General features: G+C 42.2%; 3 protein-coding genes across 3 annotated transcripts in view; 1 reads left to right on the plus strand and 2 right to left on the minus strand.

Annotated features, from left to right (window-relative positions):
- Positions 1-11,568, minus strand: part of T265_10036 (hypothetical protein) — a gene marked incomplete at both ends in the record, with an annotated part of 56,606 nt that extends 45,038 nt beyond the window's left edge. Inside the window, one exon of the mRNA XM_009176286.1 lies at positions 11,497-11,568. Coding sequence (XP_009174550.1) covers positions 11,497-11,568 — 72 coding nt within the window. The remainder of the gene's footprint in view (positions 1-11,496) is intronic.
- T265_15028 (hypothetical protein) overlaps positions 1-14,424 on the plus strand; it is a gene marked incomplete at both ends in the record, with an annotated part of 115,376 nt that extends 100,952 nt beyond the window's left edge. Inside the window, 2 exons of the mRNA XM_009176285.1 lie at positions 8,905-8,988; positions 14,215-14,424. Of these exons, the coding sequence (XP_009174549.1) occupies positions 8,905-8,988; positions 14,215-14,424 (294 nt within the window). The remainder of the gene's footprint in view (positions 1-8,904; positions 8,989-14,214) is intronic.
- A 2,706-nt stretch (positions 14,425-17,130) lies between these two features.
- Positions 17,131-21,591, minus strand: part of T265_15029 (hypothetical protein) — a gene marked incomplete at both ends in the record, with an annotated part of 34,890 nt that continues 30,429 nt past the window's right edge. The window contains one exon of the mRNA XM_009176287.1: positions 17,131-17,276. Coding sequence (XP_009174551.1) covers positions 17,133-17,276 — 144 coding nt within the window. The remainder of the gene's footprint in view (positions 17,277-21,591) is intronic.

Genomic DNA, 21,591 nt, shown 5'->3' on the forward strand with positions numbered 1-21,591 from the left:
AAACGTGATCGTGCAGTGGTAATATACCTGTGGCGTCAATGTCGTGGCCCAGAAAATGTAGGCTAATAACGCCGAATAAGCATTTGTCAATGTTCAGATGTATGTTGTAAGTGGAAAAACGTTCAAACACTGCTCTGAGATGAGCTGCATGTTCAGTTGAGGAGGTGCTAGCGACCAAAACATCGTCAAGGTTGGCATACACAAAAGGTAAGCCTCGTAAACCTCGTCCACAAAACGTTGAAACGTTTGGGCTGCATTTCGAAGACCAAAGGGCATACCCGTGAATTCGAAAAGGCCAAACGGTGTTGTGATGGCTGTTTTAGGAATGTCATCCGGGGCTACGGGTATGTGGCAGTATGCTCGTACGAGATCGAGTTTGGAAACCATGTTTGTGTGGCATAGGGTACTTGCGAAATCGTTGATATGTGGGATGGAATACTTGTATGGGATAGTAGCGTTGTTGGGAGAACGGTAATCTCCACAGGGTCTCCAATCACCTTTAGATTTCTTAGGTACCAATCACTCGGTGAAGGGCGGACGATGCCGAGTTTGAGCATATGTTCGAACTCGTATTTTGCGATTTATAGCTTATCCGGATGAAGTCCGCGGGGGTTGGCATGGACAGTTGCACCTCTCGTCTGAATGTGGTGAACGGCGGAATGAGTGACCGGTTGGATGTACTGAGATGGATGAGTAAGCGCTGGAAAATCCCTAAGTATGTCAGCGAAATGTGAAGATTACTCGGATACCTGTGGATGAAATTTGGAGAATGATTCCGTTGACTGAGAGGGAAGTTAGCATGTCCAATAGGCGTTGGTGTCGCCCACCGACAGAGAGGTTGTAGTGGATCAGGAAGCCTGCACCGATGATGGGTGTTACTACGTCGGCCAAATGGAAGATCCACTTGACCGCACGTTGGGATCCGAGTTCAAGAAGGAGGGAACGTTCGCCGTATTTAGCAATGCATGTACCGTCTGCGGCTTCCAAGGAGAGAGAAGCAGAATCGGGAGTGAATTCGTATTTATTAGCACAATAACTTCAGCTCTCGTATCTGCGAGAACAGGTGAACCAATTGAACGATCGATGATGTGGAATAGGCGACTAGTGCGAGGAGGGCCACAGCCATTCGTCGCCGTTACTGGCTGGCCGGGGTGTTTAAAGGAGTGTTGGAACAAGGCGGTTGGCGTTTGCGTGCTTTTGGGCCGTAAGATTGACCAGCATCAAGAGGGACGGGTACGAGACAATGATCTGGATTGAGAACGTGGTTGATGCTTGTTGAACTCTAATCGTTGTAGTCGATCGGTCAAAGTATAAAACTTGGCATGTGGTTGTGATGTCGAATCGAGAATCGGGTTAGAATCTATAGAAATAGTGGGTGCAGGGCAAAAGAGGAAGTTATCGGGATTACTGGGGTAAGTTTCGTGGATCTCACCGGCCATTTGGGCTCCAAGCTTTGGTCATGAACGAAACCACTGATGACGTGGGACATGGAGGGTGGAAGTCTGTCGAACCATAGTTGTGCCATGATTTCCACAGCTAGCTTACGGCCGCAGTGGAGACTGCGCATGTGTCGAGGCAGTTGTCGTAGCGGTCTCTCACCAAGTTCGACAGTGGTGAACAAATCCCGTAGCATTTTCGTTTTTTGACTTAACTGTCCTACCTATCACTGCCACTGGAAGGTCGTCATACGGATTTTCCTTGGGGATATCTTCCAATAGATCTTTCACTTGGGTTGCTGCATCACAAGGAAGATTCTGGACAACACAGGAATATCGCGTGGCTTGGGAAAAGATGCGCCGGGTATTAAAAGCGGCCTACAACTGGTGAAACCATACCCTGGGGTTGCGTGGACTGTAGTCTGGAAAACGTATGTTAATCGCAATAATGATTAAATCCGTTGAATCCAATATGCCTCCATAATTACCGGGCAAAAGGAACAAAAAAATTCGACCACTTGAAACAAAAAGCTTTCAAAAAATATCTAGAAATACTCGGGCTCACCAAATTTGCAGTGGTCTGGCTACCCAATAATTGACATTCTTCCTGGAGTGTGTGGCAAAGGCCTACAAATGATAACGCTAGGTGCGGTACACAATAATAAAGAAGTCAGATGGAACAGACTCACTAGAAATTGTTCTATGTAAAATAGTTCGTCGTCGACCCAGGTCAGCGAATAAACAATAATCCAATTGTGGTTGTACAGGGGTCTTCTTCCGAACTGTTATCGCATATAATAGATATTGAAGATGGTCTGGAATGTTTCGATGCCGAAGTTAGTACAGGAGACTCGCGAATGACCTCTGCAAGCGCAAAGTCGAAGCACGTGACCAAGCTTGTATTCTGTGAAATTTTACAAGTGCGCATTTTTGTAGTTTTTCATATTCAAACAATAAACGATTATGCAATTGATGAACTACGTAGTGTTATGATGGAAGCAAACTAAAGAAACAAAACGTCGCACATGCTCATGAGCGTGTTCAGAATCAAGTTATGTGCTCCAGAATTAACGGCGGACTCCAACTGCTGTCACTTACTGTAGGCTGATTTCCATGGTACAACTTGGTCAACGGTTGATTCACAAGGTTCATTTGCCAGGTTGCACAAGACAAGCCATCATGCTTAGAATTCGTTCTCGCTAGAAACAATGCTGATCGGCACACGACAGGGGGCATCGACTCCAAATTGTTCACTCAAAGATGACACCAGAGACCCCAAACAACTGTTTCGTGCATTTGCATCGCCAAAAGTGACCACGATTTTAGTGCTAAATGCTTCGCCAATGATCACGGACGATACTCAATAAAATGAACCGTTCTTAGCATTATATTGCATTTATTTCGGATACGGACCAACACCGCAAACAGAAAACGCTTTTTGTGCTTAAAGGCATTGAGTTGGTTTACACTGGACAGCCTAATGACACAATGCGACTGTTTAGTGCGATCGACACCAATAAAGCACATCCGGCTACAGGGTTGATTGCAGCCCCCACTCCATATGTTCCGAGATTCACCGTATCTGGGTCATTAGACAGACCCATGTAATCTCTACAAATGTTCAGGCCACTGTTGGCAGCCATTCCCAGTTGACACACTTAAGGTGGTCGAACTTTCAGCCAGGGAATCCATTGCTATCAAATTATTTATGTTATCCTGGTGAAACTATTACAGCATATGGTGCACATTAACCTGCGGGATATGTGGGCTGCGGTGTGAACTATGGAAATTGCCACCAGAACTGTTTACAAAATTTTTGGCAGTGAAACACAACACATCAATGTTACATTCCAAGTAAATTTCAGCCCAAGCCTCATACAAGTAGGCAATGGAAGCAACTTGCGTTCTTGTTGCTGCCTGAAATTCAGCCAGTTTTAAATAGCAGAAAGGTAGGAAATAACGTCGGCCTATAGCATTGACATAGACTTGTGTGCGCGAATACCGGATGTCCTGGATAAACACGCCCTCTGATAGAAATATCTAAAGTTTTGTCGCTGTGTATTTTTGTTGAGAACCACGAGGCCCCTTAGGTGCTGCGGGATGGTTATGAATTAGAGCTTGTTTAAGATGAGAGCAATCTGCGTGAAAAAAGTTTGGCTTAAGGTGAAACAACGCCTGACAGACGTCGTATCTGAGGTCTTTACTTGCAACATACGTGCGAATATAAGTCTCTTGTTAAAGAAGATTTAAAAAGGATTCTTCCGTTTCAAGCATTTGTTCGTGCTTGCGATGACCACGAATATGGACAGTGCCTGAAGCTGAATTGCGATTCATTCCGGACGAGACTGGTAGCTTTACGGAACAACTATGACTGCATAGAAACTAGATTTCACCAGGTCTTCCGTAAACTTTAGTTTTAGTGTTCGGCCCACACACATATATAGTAAAATCCACCGAAATACTTGCATTGGCTTTTATGTCGTTGACTTCGGTCCAGGCATGCTCTCCAAATACTACAGCCCAAACACATAAGCATCTCATATTGACTGCATTCATGCACAAGACACTTTACCGTAGTTCATCCGGTACACAAGAAATATCCGCACTTTACTCAAAAAAGCACAAGTATGTTTAATGTAACCTTAGACGTCATAATCTTTCAATGTTGAAAACCCATATATTCTGACCCACAATGCAGTTGCACCTGTTAGTCCAACCGCCATTTAGTTATTCATTAAAAATTGGTGTCCATTCATATAAGTATGTGAATACTTGCAAGACTATAGTTTACACGCAATGGTGATTCTTTTCGGAGATTAACCTCATGGCGCAAAATCTGGTGAAGCACCAGCAAGTAGCTGTTTCACCAAAAACCGAAAGATCACCATCAGACAAATGAGTGTATATATCCGAATTCCTTTGCAAACCTCTGTAGATCATGCAGAGTGATTGCCATTGCCTTGTAAAAAAACGAAAAACGTTTTGAGTCACAATTTCGTGTCCACTAGGTACCATAGTAATATAATCTACAAAAACGTTCAACAAATGTACAACAGCAAGTAGGAGACACTTCAGGTGCAAACGAGAACGCCTTACGCTTTCGTCACGTCAAAACGATTAGCTGAAAACCTTACCGACATGAACTTAGCATTATTATACCCTCCGATTCACGACCCTTTTAGAATAAGAAATAAGCCAATATTTACCGGATTCCCCGGTTTTGTCAGAAACTGTCCCGAAGATCGACTCTATCCTACGTTTCTAATCGGGCACAAACGGAACTGTTTTGGTGTTCTGTTGGACGGTGCTCTGTTTGTGCTTAAATCCGGTGTGCAGCCGTGACCTTATAAACGGCAAATAAGTGAAAGTTGAAGCAGTTTGCCGTGGACTGGTGTATCCAGATCTACTGAGCTAAGTCGGGTTGTACCGATATACGTACGAAACTTAATTACCACAGCAGCGCAAACGGAATTCACGGTTTGTTGCGAAGAACATATTAAATTTTTGCACATATTTGGGGATTCAGGAGACGCTGCGTTCGTCAGCTGGCAAAACATGAATTCAGGATATTCAAGATTAATTTTAAGTTGCTTATCTCTCTCCTCCTGGAACTCCTGCAATTCAAAATTTGATGATGACAGTTATGAGCAACAAACATTCGCACTACTACCACAATAAGAAACGGATTCCCGGCATCATGAAGTTTGTCATTTTGGTGATCTGTTGCATCTGGTGGAGGCTCAAAACGCGATTGATGTGAAGGCAGAATACCATTTTATGGATCTCTGAATGAGGCTGTTCCGCTTTGAAAGTGTGTATAAAAAAAGAAAGCCCTCGCTGCTGTGGATATAGCCCTGAAAATTTTCTTTTTAATGTTGGAGCGCTTTTAGTGTTTTGCGCAATAATCCATGTAGTTTCAGCCATTACGGTTTACGGCTTTTAATTTTTTCCGATTCACAGAATGTTTGCGGAAAACATTTTTATAGCGTTGCTGTTGGCTTGTCTGCTTCAAGAGGATAAATGTCGAATAAACCGCTTACATCATATGGTTTCTGTCGTCGTCCATAAATCCAAAATTCCTAATTCCTAATTCCTATTTGGAAACAGTGAATCTACCCATGCAATAGCTGGTGTGCGAATATCCGCCCATTTCGCAAGATGTTTAACTGCAAATCTAAATGTCCTGTTTGGATAGAATAATTATTTGCGTTTAGCGCAACGGTGGAGGACATTGTCAGTTACGTTTTAAAACAAAACCACCAAGGCGCTTCATTTGAATGCATTCACTGGTTTATAAACAGTATAAACAAACTGCTACCTATGGATTGCTACAAATGCCACAAAAGTTATCAAATAAATGTCAATAGTGGGCTGCTTTATTTACAAAAACAGTGATACTCTGCTGTAGGAAAAAATTTCAAACATATGGAAATAAAGTTTATGTAGATCTGGTTTTCACGCACAATTGTGCACACGTTCTATAATTTCATGCCATTCACGAAATAAAGTTTATGTAGATCTGGTTTTTACGCACAATTATGCACACGTTCTATAATTTCATGCCATTCAGTCCACGAGTTCTGTGACGTATATCATACGCATGCTTCTGAATGGGCCCCACTTTCACAGAATGTGCCGCGAGTTTTTAAAATTTTTAATCATGTTTGTGAAATGTTAGGCCATTTAGGCATTGGACGACATTGTATTGCTAACTGCTCAGAATTTTTTACGGCCGCTCAGTTAGCTGACCCTTGTCTTCCTTTATTAATTTTTTTAGCAAGATTTCACCTGGCAACCCAGGACAAACATTCGCGTGCGGTTTAACGGTGGGAGAATTTTCCTAATCAGTTTACCGCAGAACAGTTTGTTTACGCACGCTAAAATAGTATATCAATGTTGTTTCGGAATTTTAGTTTGGGTTATCCAGTGATAAATGAAACAAATGATTGTAGGGAGATCTAGGACGGACATCCGCCGAAAATCATACATGTTGTCAGTATTGTCGACTCCTGTTGAGCAGGAAAACGTTGTCCCCTGCATCGGAAGCCATGATAAAGGGCGCTTAGTAATTATAACGTCATTTTGTTACGACCGCAGATGTTTAGGAGATATTGCGCCATAGGCTTCACAACAACCAACATCCTTGGTTTATTGCTTCACAATTATTCGGCTGGCAATTGCTTCCAAAAGAACACGCATACTCGCTGCGCATATTCGCGCTACCACATATACATCCAAGTGTTTCCGCCGCGCGCTTATTAGAACGAACACCATATTGCGCACCCAGATATTTTCCATATGTACCAGATAAGGAGACGGTAAAGCACATGTCATGCCTCAAGATCTCCAAAGCATGTTAGGCCCATCATTCATTAAAAACCCATTCTGTCCATGTACATATATATAGAATCTCGACGCGTTTCCTGAGGATAAAATTGTGTTAAGATGACCAAAGCTGGAACAGCGTGAAATATTCACGAAAAACTGCCCTCTGCCGTGATGCGTGACAATGCAATTCAAACTGATTCAATAGTTACACCGTCCTGTTATTGAGTCCTTAACTTTTGTCTGAACCGTGATATACGCCAACCACGCTTGCCGTCCAAAAAGGTGGGTCCTCGATAAGAAACCATGTAGGACGGGATGCCATTGCTGTAGACCCTCAGACATATAAAGCGGCCTCGTTTTCACTTCTTTGTGGAAATTTTGAATCGAGAATATCTTGTTAGGCCGACTCTGTTTAGGGTGCTTTTTCTCAAATCAATAAATTTTTGTATACATGTGGGGAATAATTGTCCGGAAGTTATCATTAGGAGCAACAAACGTCTTTGAGATTGAGGAAAAATTACGGGGTTCCGCAAGTTAGGAGAAGCACGCACAAAGTTCAACGGCTGCGTACACGAGTTACAAGCAAAGAAAGACCTAAAATTATACCATCAAATTGCGCAGTGGTTTTACATTACCACCGGCATATGATGATGATGATCATTTTAAATAGAATATGTCGGGAAAATTATTAGAACATTTTAAAACATGGGCTTAAGTATATTCCATGTTTTTCAACCATACATGAACCCATTTGGTCGATTAGTAAAACGACGGACTGAACCTAATGCAAATCATTTACGAGAGCTGTTTTCGCAATTGTTGTGTGATAGGTTACGGCATTCACTAGGATACATAGTGTAGGTGTATTGTTTAGGCAATAATTTAGTCTACTTAGTAGACGAAAACTGGCAGCCAGTTGAAGTTTGGAGATTAATGCACCGAGAGTGAAAATGCATCAGTAAATGACATTCGGGAGTGTAGTAGATTGTTATCCTTTGTTATTACCGCTTAGCCAGCTTTCGTCCGTCCCAATGCCCTCCGCAATCGGATGTGATGAGTAGGTTACAATATCTGCTTCCCAGTTGCATAAATTATACCACTATACGGGCATGCCTAATGGTCGTTTCTTACAAAGGTGATGTAGACAGATACTCACTATTTCAACGTATCTTAAAACTGTGACCGAGCAGCAAACGCAAACATCATGGCAACATCAATGAATTCGTTGAAGAACCGACCAAATCGGTAAGTTGACCGCGTGCGCTGAAGTCGACGAATCCTACGCAGATTTAAAAATATTTGCTTGGCAACAAACGTCTTTGAGATTGAGGAAAAATTACGGGGTTCCGCAAGTTAGGAGAAGCACGCACAAAGTTCAACGGCTGCGTACACGAGTTACAAGCAAAGAAAGACCTAAAATTATACCATCAAATTGCGCGGTGGTTTTACATTACCACCGGCATATGATGATGATGATCATTTTAAATAGAATATGTCGGGAAAATACTTAGAACATTTTAAAACATGGGCTTAAGTATATTCCATGTTTTTCAACCATACATGAACCCATTTGGTCGATTAGTAAAACGACGGACTGAACCTAATGCAAATCATTTACGAGAGCTGTTTTCGCAATTGTTGTGTGATAGGTTACGGCATTCACTAGGATACATAGTGTAGGTGTATTGTTTAGGCAATAATTTAGTCTACTTAGTAGACGAAAACTGGCAGCCAGTTGAAGTTTGGAGATTAATGCACCGAGAGTGAAAATGCATCAGTAAATGACATTCGGGAGTGTAGTAGATTGTTATCCTTTGTTATTACCGCTTAGCCAGCTTTCGTCCGTCCCAATGCCCTCCGCAATCGGATGTGATGAGTAGGTTACAATATCTGCTTCCCAGTTGCATAAATTATACCACTATACGGGCATGCCTAATGGTCGTTTCTTACAAAGGTGATGTAGACAGATACTCACTATTTCAACGTATCTTAAAACTGTGACCGAGCAGCAAACGCAAACATCATGGCAACATCAATGAATTCGTTGAAGAACCGACCAAATCGGTAAGTTGACCGCGTGCGCTGAAGTCGACGAATCCTACGCAGATTTAAAAATATTTGCTTGGAACACAGTTCTTAGGAGATGTACATTAACCAACTACCATCAAAGCAAACGCAACATCATGGCAACATCAATGAATTCGTTGAAGAACCGACCAAATCGGTAAGTTGACCGCGTGCGCTGAAGTCGACGAATCCTACGCAGATTTAAAAATATTTGCTTGGAACACAGTTCTTAGGAGATGTACATTAACCAACTACCATCAAAATGACAATCGAAAGGAAGGAGATCAACTAGAATGGTGACCAGTCAAAGGTAACCCAAATAACCGAGTACGAGAAAACAAAATTTGTTAGGCGATGAAAGATGTCTCAAGGAAATTCGGAGCAAAATAACACCATATAAGCTTTTACTGAACAACGTGACTCTATTGAGCATCACCCTCCGTACCAGAATGGAAGAAAAGGCGCGGATTGGCAATAACCTGACATTCTGTTTACCATGCGAGAATGTTGTGCACGACACAGGGTGAGAACTGTGCGACAACGAACGTGTGGGCGCATTTAAACGCGCCATATCACGCACTACGGTTAACTCGTTGTTCAACGACTGTCACAAACCACCGGTTTATCACAAATATTTGGTTTTTACACACCCGCTGATTGACATAGCAGGGAAATAAGGTTGTATCATGTATACCATTGAGTACAGATGCCGGTTCACCGATTGGCTCTTTAAAACTCCCATGAAGCCATCGTACACCGGAAACACGAGAACACTGCCAGCTCACAAAAAAACGTGCCACTAATCATACATTGCGTCCGTAGCAAAGCAAACCAGTGCACACATTTGTTTGTGCGCTGTCTGATCGATTCCTGGAACATCACAAATTATCTGTCACGTTATGTTTTGAAACCCTGCAGTGAAAAAACGATTACTGCGAATGTTTATTGAACACATTTCACAAAGTTACCAGTTGTCTCTTGTCCAAAGTTTGGAAACTAACAAGCACCTGCAAATCCTACTTTTCGGTAATGTTTGCATTTGAAATACCATAATTTCAGCTAATGGTGAAGGCGGAGGTAAACTTTCCGCCATATAAAATTCGTGCAATGCTTTTTACAATCTCTATCACACTTACCTTCTAACTACTTGCTCCTGCTATTACCTTCTATATTCTACCTTCCATATATAACTTTTACTTACCTTCTGCTCATCTACTCAACTTCTACCAACCCTTCGTCTTCTGTGACGCTCGTTTTTTGAATCTTGGCGGTTCTTTATCACCACAATTCAAAGATTGTTTATTATACTGCCACAAAAAGAGCAAAGATATTGTTTGCACAGCTAAAACAAACGACCACTATTAATCTGAATCGCCTGACCGCTGCAATCGATAAGGTGTCAAGAAGCCCAAATACGTTAAATGCAATATGATCAATATTTTGCACATAATCGCGCTGTGTAAAATATTGCATTATTAAAGCTGTCTTAGATAAATTTTTCGCGCTGGAGTAATCTTATAGCAAAATAATTGATCCCAAATTATTTCTCTATTAATGCTGGATGCATAAATATAGAACATCCTGGAGCTCTGACTTGCTGTCTTGAAATATGTCAACGTGGTTCTCTTTGAGGTTGCAAATATAAGAAATTATCCTTGGATATCTGTGCCGTTTTTCCTCCACAGCTATCTGGAATTCTGTACAGAACACTTGTGATTGCGGGCACCTGCAAGCTGAGCTCAGCCACCATCAGGGTAATACTGCAAAGTGATCAGTTAATTTCTCCACCATATCCCTCTTCCTTGAGAACCATCGAATGCCCACAATCTAGAAGTCTATAAACATCTGATAAACTACTCACACTGAAGTCTTCTCATTCGCGAATTGTCAACTGGGAATCGTGAAGACACGTGGGCCTTATGAAGGACTCTACGATACAAAGATAAAAGCGGTTATGCTGCCAGACATGCAGTAGGTATAAATACCATTCGATGTTTTTTTTATCTCAAAACACACGCAGTTAATTTTGCATGCAATGCGATTGCTTGTGCAAGTTCTCCTCCGACATAATTCCCAAAAACATTTGCCGTATTGCGTCTGGTCAATAGCTGCAACTCGACTGCCTTTGATGTATACGCAAAACATCGATACGGATAAAGGCACGTTACAGTTAGTTGTTTCGCGAATCTAGTATTAAATTCTACCACACGGTAAAACATGACATTCAATTGGAGTATTCCACTACACAGGGCCTATTACTTTAAGGGATGCACTGGTGCATGGCCAAAAAAGCAACAGGCTTGCAGTTAAAATTGTTCCCGATTACTCATTGAGTCTTAATTTTTTGATTGTTAGATATGCACAAATTTGTGATATGAAAGCAAATTAACATACTGCATTGCGACACCCGAGGCGTTGAAGCGTTGTTAAATAGTCACTTAGGTCAAAATCTTCTGACAAACTAGCATTATTTTGAATGATGGCTTGATGTAAATTTCCAGGTCGACTAATATATTTGGGTAATTTAAATGAAATACAAATGTAGTTTTCGCGCTTTGTGTCCGCTGTTCATCGAGGAATCCACCTCAGTGGTTAAGGTGTCCAAGATAGAAAGGGATATTAGTTGGCTCCTGGTAAATCAATGAAGGGATCGTACCATACGTACACTTAACAGGCGAGGAATGTTCCACTTGTCCGCATCTGGTCTGAAATTAACACCGATGAGACTCTCGAACATGCTTCAACTTTGTGCTTGCATTTGAAGATATAACCGTCAAACAAGGATGCCATATCAAAATGACCACCTCAAATTGAAAGAAACTGAACGCCCTCCAGAAAAAATTGTTGATATTTACATGGAGATAAACCGGATAGAGCAGTTAACAGATATGATCCACAAGGTCGATAGGCCGACTGGTACAATAATGATTGTATTCCAATAAATATGAACTGCAGGCAACATTCTCGGCTTATAATTGATTGCAGACGACCTGACAAGGTGGACGTCAAACATCCGAAGAATAAGCTCCCATTGCGCAGAATATATAGCGCAGATCAGCTCAAATAGCACTGAAGAAGAAGGTGTGTTTCTATGCTCCTTCCTGGAAATCTACAAAATGATTTTGTCAGGCCACGTGAATGGCTTCTTTAAACGAGTGTGCTGTAGCCTCGAAGTGCGGAAAGCTGCTCTTGTCTGAACTGTGTACACGCAGCTCCCCATTTCAACTCAGGTTCCTCATGCGATGAATTCTAAGCAATCCGATGAAAGTCTCTATGAGATGCACATCGTCAGTGGTCGCATGGTTACCTGTGAAGCGAATGTCAATATGAACCGAAATGCGATTCCTCAGGAAAGTATGCGACTTTAAAAAATTGACCCATGAGTGTGTCGTCCGAATGCTTACAGCTACTGTGTGGGTGGAGAGGAAGCTACGCAACTTAGCAATGTTATATTTAATAAAATGTCGTTTTGGATATCATCTTATGAATTTCGTACCATGTGCGGTCATTAGTATAGGAAGCAAAGAATCAAATGGGAGACTGGGCGAGTTTTTGTGGTGTTGGTGATAATAATGGTGACCAAAATATGCGAGTTAGTTTGTACACAGAGGGCAAAACGGGGACTCTTCAATGCATGATCGGAGTTTCAAAAATAGCACCATCACATCGGAGGTTGTCACTAGGAACCCCGTTTCTTCCCACTGGTCCACTTTATTGAGAATAACTGTACACACCCAGCGCTGATTCTGGACTGTTTTACGTTTTTAAAATAAGTAACGAGAGTTTTTTTTAATTTATTGCTTCCTGAATTAAAAATGTGTCGCTAGATGTAGATGAAAATCTCAACTTAATCCGACAGGTTTCCCAAAAGCAGTTTTCAAATGGCTAAGATGAACTAGCCTTCATTTTTATCCAGATGTCAAATATAGTTAAGGGGGTTGCTCGCATACTATTGTGTTTATACTAGTTTGTAAATGAGTATTCGTCCACTCGGTGAAGCTGATATATGCCGGAAAGCGGAGAAGCACCGTAAAGACTTTCAATCAGTAATGGCATCTCACGCAACTGGAGACTTTCCTCCCGCAAGCAGTCGCATATCAGAGCGTTCCGAGGCGAATGATTAATCAGTAATCTGACTAGCTCTCATATAGGAAAATAGTTGCTAGTTAGTGGAAATATATCTTAGGTATATCCGTAGCCAATACGTCCAGGCATACACCACCTTGAATATCAGGGACACTCTACAAAGGTGCGCACCAAATAGCTTTAAACTTCATGTTCCAACACCTCGCAGTAAACACTCTATTCTTTTGGAATTTGTCGGCGGTTATTGCTTGCATATTTTTCTTTAGCAAACGTGGAAAGTACGAGAACACTCAATTACTAGGTAGAATTTCTCATCCAGATACCTTGCGATTTTATTTAATTTAGGCGTCATTAAACTATTTGGTTGCCTCGTCACTGTGGTCAGCAAGTGAACATAAGTGTAAAAGCCGTATTTTTACGAATGGATGGTGCAGCTTCTGAGGTTCACGGATTCACGGATTGATACACAGGATCGAGGCTTTTGCCCAATTTTTCCGGGTCGGTTTTGTTCTTGTCGGTCAGTGGCTGTAGTTCACCTGAAGGCACAAGTGGAAAAAGGGTGTAGCACTGCTCTTTATGTCTCAGCGCGGGGCAGTATGCTTGCAAGCGCGAGCATTTGCATAAATAAATGTCTAACAGTGCTTTAAACTGGGTTCTAGAAGGAGCGTGGACAACCGTCGTAGGAACGTCATTCCACGCAGCCACTACTCGAAACGAGAAAATTTTTGCCTAATGAATGTGTGTGGTCTGAGCTTGAAAATCTTCTTACTATACCCCGCCGGGTGTTTTCTGGGTCAACGGTAAAAAAAGTGTTTGATAAGCTTTCTTCAAACGGGGCGTAAGTAAGAATTAGATCCCCTCGGATGCGACGGTACTCCAGGGGTAAGAGATCAAGCATCTCGAGACGCTTTTCGTGGTCCACGGATTTGAGACCGGCAACAATTTTCGTAACCACCCGCTGGACACGCTCAACGAGGGTGAGGTGTTTCGTGCGTCCTGAGGAGACATCTTTGTCGGCATACTCCTGGAGCGGTCTGACGTAGGTTTTATAGAGTCTTTGGAGGTCCACGCGAGTAATACGAGAGAAGGTGCGTCAGATCGTCCGTAAAATGGCGAATGCCTTTTGGGCTGATTTCTCATGGTGCAGTAAGAAGGGCAAGTTTGAGGAGACCCAAATGCCCAAATCCTTTTTGACATCTATCCTCATGATGTTTTCTGGTCCATTTTCACCATGCATAACACAGGCATTCATTGAATCCCCTAAAAAAGACATATGGACGCACTTTTCATCATTCAGAGGAAGGTGCCAGGCCAACGACCACTGCTTGGCAGCGTCTACATCCATTTGGAGGGCACTGGCGTTGGAATTCCGGGATTTCAAGTCGTCCGCAAAAAGTTAACATGGATTCGCAAGAACGTCTGGGAGGTGGTTGACGTAGATCAGAAAGAAGAGTGGTCCCAGGACGGAGCCTTGAGGAACTCCGATGGAAACCGGCGCTGGAGAGGAGTAGGTCGAGCCTATTCTCAATCGGAATTATCTGTCTGATAGAAACGCCTTGATCCAGCGAAGGATTTCCCCCTGAATCCCGTAAAACTCGAGTTTGTGGAGCAGCGGGACATTTGGGAAACGATCAAATGCTTTCGATAAGTCGAAAAATATGGCATCCGATAAGAGTCCTTCGTCTTTGGCTTGGGTTAGGCTATCCATAAACACGAGCATGTTTGTCACGCAACAGCGGTTTGGGAGAAATCCGTGTTGGGCTGGAGGTATCCGATTGCTGGAAGTGAGATGCTCTAGGGTAGCTCGCTTCAGAATGCGTTCCATCACCTTGCACGGCACGCTAGTGAGGTTTATAGGCCCATAGCTGCCAGGCGATAGTCGGTCACCAGTTTTGTAGACTGGCGTGACAATCGCTTCCTTCCAGGCAGAAGGAAGGTGGCCTTCGTCAGGCGACTGACGAAACATCGTGTGCAAATGGTTTGCCAGTGTGATGGACGTTTCTTTTAGGATCCTTGGATGGACCTCGTCGAGCGCCAACGCGCAGAATTGGCTGATCTTGTGCAAGAGTTGACGAATGTCATCCACGTGAAGATCAAGTCGGATAGAGGCTGTTCATAGTTTCGCTTTGACAGGAGTGGATGTGACGGGGACGCTGGGGCTGAGTATAGACACGCATAGTGTTCTCTGTAAACCTCAGATACCACTATTGGGTGATTCTTTGGGATCTTTTTTCCAGAAGTCACTGAATCCTTTTTGGCAGCCTGCAGTTTATCCGAGTGCGTGCCCATTTTTTTGGGACGAACGTCGCGTCAACCTCGTGCACTTTCTGGACAATGGTCCTTTATAGTTTTTCCACCGTAGCTGGTCCCAGTGTGACTTACTCTAGGTGGTCCCAGTGTGACTTGTGTAAGGAAGATGCGCATTTCGGAGAAGTCTGCAAGGCAGAAGTCTCGAAACCACGTTTGAGGTTTGAGGTTTCTGACCCAATAGCAGATGAAATCAAAGGTCAGCACACAGTAGTCGCTATGTCCCAGTGGTGCGTTAATTGTTACCTGATCAACGAAGTGTCTTTCGTTGGTGATGACCAAATCCAGGAGGGATAGTAGTTGGCCTGCGCGGTATCTGGTGGGTGCAGCGACATGTTGAGTCCAAGCGCACTGTTGAACGACTTTAAACAGCGCCTTGCAAAAAAGTCCGCCTGATTCGACGCGCTGCAGCTCAATCCGGGAGGTCCAGTTGTGCAGATATGAATTTGGCAATCATCTAAGAAACCAGGATGTGTTCACAAGGATTGTAGTTCGGTGATCATGATGGACTGAGGGAACGTAGTTCAAATACTAGTATCCGACAGTCAACAACGGACTCAAAATTGTAGAATTCATTGCACCCAGGTGTTGTTTTGGTCATTTGGCAGATTTCGAACATTTCTGTGATTTTGTTGGTAGATTTGCGGAAGAATACAGTCCGTTGTATGTATACCATGTCAAAATAAACATATCGTGTGATTCTTATATATTCAAATAACTGCAAGGTAAATACATCAGAGTTATGTTCTGGAACATCGAGTTCCTGGAGTACAGGAAGCTGATGCCGTAGCGACAAAAAGTTCAAATGGAAATGTGGTGTGAGCTTCCATGCGGCAGACCATCTAATGCTCAGTGTCACTATTTATATGTTCTTTTTTAGGCACCGCTGTGTACCGTTGATGGATCGCCTTGAGTCATTTGTTTTGCCACAGGAAGAAAGACTTCTTTGCTATGGAATCTTACCGGATTTTATTGCATAGCCAAGCAGGCAAACTAGAAGTTCACAAAATATCTAACAATAGGGTTTGCAACTTTGGGGCTCATGGAGTAATTTTGAATCTGTAATAAATCTGAGCCAAAGAATACTTTTCCCTTTTTCCGGGTCGATTTTGACTGATCAGAATAGTTCATATGATTTATGTTCGAGCGTGAGTATATTGCTTTATAATGAATGCCAGAGAAACACTGGTTTTTGACCTACGCGTTGGCTTTGCGGTGGACATTTTTCAGCATTCGGAACACGTAAGCTCTTTTTAATCGTTTTCATATTCCCTTTCCAAGTGTCTTTTTTTGATTCACCGATTTAAGCGGAATGAATGGTTGCTTCGAACACCGTCGTGCTGATAAATTTGTACGCGCTTAACGTTTCCCCGTTCGTAAGTACGAGACTGATCATCGCTCTCTCCTTAGATCCTCAAAAAGTGTCGCTTCCGAACGGCTGGCAACACCAGCATGTTGACGAGCGCTGCCAAATTCTTGCATAGCTCTTTCTGTGGGATTATTGGAGAGCAGATTATGTGGCCTCCATTTGATGATAAAATTGATCCGTATCGGACAGAGCAAAGGCGAACGGCCAGAAACAATCAAAATAATTGAGCTGGAAGATGCAATTTTAACGACTACCCTAAAAATGGCAAGCCAAAGAAGATTTATGTTCGAGCGTGAGTATATTGCTTTATAATGAATGCCAGAGAAACACTTGTTTTTGACCCACGCGTTGGCTTTGCGGTGGACATTTTTCAGCATTCGGAACACGTAAGCTCTTTTTAATCGTTTTCATATTCCCTTTCCAAGTGTCTTTTTTTGATTCACCGATTTAAGCGGAATGAATGGTTGCTTCGAACACCGTCGTGCTGATAAATTTGTACGCGCTTAACGTTTCCCCGTTCGTAAGTACGAGACTGATCATCGCTCTCTCCTTAGATCCTCAAAAAGTGTCGCTTCCGAACGGCTGGCAACACCAGCATGTTGACGAGCGCTGCCAAATTCTTGCATAGCTATTTCTGTGGGATTTTTGGCCTCCATTTGACGATAAAATTGATCCGTATCAGACTACAGAGAGCAAAGGCGAACGGCCAGAAACAATCAAAATAATTGAGTAGGAAGATGCAATTTTAACGACTACCCTAAAAATGGCAAGCCAAAGAAATTAGATCAATTGAAAATCAAACGCTACCCAAATGACTAAATGCTGGAAGGCGATTTCGCCTAAAAATGGATGGACTGTTATTGAAATTCAAAGAAAAATATGCGAAAATAATACTGAGCTGCGTGACTCACCATGCGCACGAGATTAGAAATACGTGGGCGCTGTCAGTATGAATTGATGAATATTGAATCCGATGAATATCCTGAGATTTTGTGTTTTATGCCAAAATTTTGTGCACCACGAAGGGTGAGAACTTTGCGACAACGTAAGTCCGCACGCATTCGAAGACGCCCTTCCGTTCAAAATAGTTAAGTCATTTATCTGCAGCTGTCACGAGTCGTCGGTCTTCGCAGATACGTGCAGCTTTTACACGCTCGTTGACTGATATAGTGGTGAATAATGGTTGCGCCGTGTTTAAATCGCCTGTCTGATTCAGGCTCATCGGTTGGGCAAAGTGTTTCGTGCAAAAAATGTGAGTAAATATATTCAGGTTGTGCCAACATCTAGGCCCACGTTTTTGCCTCCAACGATTATTCTGATGGCTTCTCTGTTAAAAGTATCCGTCATGTTCAGACTGTAACAGTTTAAGCATTATGATATGGGATATTGCCTGTTATTATGACTGTACCCCATGTGTGAATTTCTTGGTACCCATAATGCAGGATTATAAAACTTAATGACAATCTGCTTTTCATAGTATTATTATAACAACGAATACTCTCAATCGTTCATTTTCTTTGGAAAAAGAATGTCGCTGGAGGGATATATTTTGAGATAATTTGTGCCGTGTAAAAACCTTGTGCATTCGGGTAATTGAAGAGAATTGCACGAATCGCATTACAGCAAAGCTGGCAATCGGTTTGCCAACGAAGCGGACACCGGACACTTATTCGTCATTTGCTTTCAATCAACTCAAAGGGCGAAATATTCTTGAACGTATTCTACTTTATTCACCATAGATAATACCATCCACCAACAATAATACAATCCATCTATCACGGCGCAGCATCAATATGAATACCATAATATTTTCTAAATTTGAACACCTGTCCTGGATAGGCGAGAAGTTGCGATCCGCCAGTGATTCAGTGGGGTTTAGCAACGCTTTTCACCATGTCTACAATGAGGCTAAATTCGTGCATTCGACATACACAAATTCAGCCCTCTGGCGAAAAATGTCTATGGGTGATATAGAATAACGAGTATGTGGGGAGCCAATGAGTCCCGTCTGTCAGTCGTGTCAGTTATAAGTTCAACGCTGGGTCTGTACCCAGATTTTGCCGCCAAAATAAGGGATCCCATGGGGATTTTTTTCCATTTTGGCCCCATTGATCTGTGCATACATTCCCATTTAAATTTTGATTTTACCGCGGAGGGTGTCCGGAATCTTGTTTATCTAAACAAATCGTTCCTCAAAAATGCATATCCACGTGCAATGAACAAACTTCACACTTTTATAAGTAGAGCGAATTGTGCGGAATGACCGGAAAACACTAAATATTTATGGGTTCACATGTACTGTCATGTTTGAACGCAGTTAAATTGGTGAACGGGCGGTTGTACGGTAGGGCTAAAATCAAAAGTGCCGTGCAACTAGGTACTACAACTGTGCGGTGCCATAAACATGCTGTTTGATATGTCATTCATACCCAACAGAATATGCAATGCGATAACCTGGGCTAAAGAGCCACGTCAGTAAAACATAGGTGGAATAATCCATCATCCAGCTGCACCTTATGGGCTTGTGTATTCCTGAAACGGAAGTTTTAAGTAGGCGCTTGGGCTCACAATTAGTAGGCGTTTTGAGTTAGCGTGTTCAATGTAAGCATGGTGTTTCTTGGCGAAAAATAGACGCGATCACTTTAAATGTTGTTGGCATAATTGTTTCTTGATATCCTGGCCAAAGAATAACTTTATTGGTATCCACGTTGAAAAGCTGCTTCATTTTGGTTATGAAATGTTTTCTGAAGCTACGAGAAAGTTTAGTATTCCACGATAATTTTACGGTACTTTTTAAGCCTACAGGTATTTTAATTAGCATTTGCATTAAGATGCTCGTTGACTGGTCGAAAACTGTTTTGACGCAAAAAGTTCATTATGAAAGCCCAATGTTTGATGATATATTTTGCTTATAGAACACTAACAGCAGCCCTTAGTTTCCTTACGTTCGCGGCTCGGGAATATTGCGCAGCCAGAGGAGAAAGTTCCGTACGTTCGTTTCGGAAAAACATGCAAAACAACTACAATGAATGCGCGCATGGTACAATACCTCCAGCAAACCGCTTTTTATTCATTTGTGGAATTATCAGTTGGATTGGTGCGCTTTGTTGGTGCCCTTTTCCCGCTCGATGCTTGTATTTTAATTATCACATTGTCATCTGACAGTGGAGGTGGAGGTGAGATTTGCCGTAGTAAAGAGTTGCTGTGTTTCCCACTTTCGATTCCAGCTCGGTATAAATCTCGCTTTCCTGTCCAAAGGTTGAATACCTGCGTTTCTTTACCATCACAATTTTTCAGGAGTTAATAATTAAACTGCCTCACAAGAGGGAAGATATGTTGTTATCACAGGTGGTGCATATTTTAGCTTGAAATGTGGTTTGCGGATATACGGAAACGGCCACTGAAATTAGCTTTACAAATCTGGTAGTCGTCAGTGTGCCTCATTGTAATGAGAGAATGTCCGGATAAATTTCGGTTACCGGTGAAATTTGATCTCCCATTTGTGCGGTTGATAAGTTGATAACCTGGGACCATTTTGTGATAACATGGAGTGTTTCATAGCTTTGAATTTTTGAAAAATTCTGCAGTGGACATAATTCACGGATTGTATTTATGATGATTATGGAGATGCCAACAATGAAACCCCCTTTTCCCATCACATGCACCAAGGAAAATTATAGACGGTGTTTACCGAATGATCCACAAACGCCGGATGTTTGGTAACGGCAGAATAAACGCACATTTGCATAAACGCAGGTCATGCGAAGTCAATATGAATCATCTGTTTGCCTTTTTCGTTCAATTGGTCCGTCAAATTTATGAAAATATCACATTCAAACAACTGAGTAACATTTTCCTAATCGGGATGCACCTTTCCGCAAATCACAGGAATAGTTATAATAAAATGATTATGAACCAAAGTGACTGTCGCAGTTGTGTTGACATAATATAATGTTACGTGATAATCAAACTGCAGCAAAGCGGCAGAATAACGTGACTGCGTCAGACTAATCTACTAAACGTTCCTCAGTAGAGAAAATTCTAATTCAGAGTGATGGAAGCGGATTTAATTTAGAAATTCAGAAGATTCACATGATAAATTCAATCAAATATATCTGATTCGCTGAAACAGAACTTTAACGGGAGCGAACTCCTGCGCTGTGCACGGAAAATTCGAAATGTCAATCAAAGTTAACGTCCTCATATTTTTTGCAGTTCAATAACCGCAGGTACATTGATTTGTAAATTGTTTCACGCCAACTCCATAAGAATTCTGAAACCTCCAGGATTCCCTTTCCGGAAGTAGGCCGTTACCAACCAGATATCCAGGTCAGCAGGAGCGTGAGGCTAACGTACACGAAGTATCAGGTGCACGCTTTAACGCCGTCAAGACTGGCGATCTTCCAAAACATCCACACAGTGTTTAGGAGCTAAAAAGGTATAAGGTTTATCGGTATTTGCACTGCATTCGAAAACCGGTTTTGCTTCGTAACTGACTTTAAAAGAGTAATCAAAAACGCTTCTAGGGCAGGTACCAATGGTGCACCGGTGGCTTTATAATTTACCACTGACTTCAGAACTTATATCATTAAACTTTTTACGGCATATTTGAAAGCACCGATGCGTATAAAAGCTGCAAATACCACAAAGTTGTCACAAGAGTCAAATTTATCCGGCGGCAAGAGTAATGAGATTTCAAAAATTATGGCTTCAACAAAATGGCGGGAGGCGTGCAGACTGTCTGTCCGTGTTGAAGAAATCCAGTTTCACATGCGGGCTTTTATCCCCATCACCTTTGGCCATGCGTTCGCAAAATATTCACATAGCGCATCTCTTATTGTCGGTCTTTTGTCCCATACTATCCTTTTCTTAAGTGAATGAGAACTCATGGATGATCCGCATGAAATTGTGTGATGTGGGCTTATGAATGTAAACCTTAAATCCAGTAATATTTCACTCAGGAACGATTAGTTGGTTTCCAGCTAAATTCAAAGATAT

The sequence above is a fragment of the Opisthorchis viverrini genome (genome assembly GCF_000715545.1).
Source record: "Opisthorchis viverrini unplaced genomic scaffold opera_v5_341, whole genome shotgun sequence".
Classification (NCBI taxonomy): domain Eukaryota; kingdom Metazoa; phylum Platyhelminthes; class Trematoda; order Opisthorchiida; family Opisthorchiidae; genus Opisthorchis; species Opisthorchis viverrini.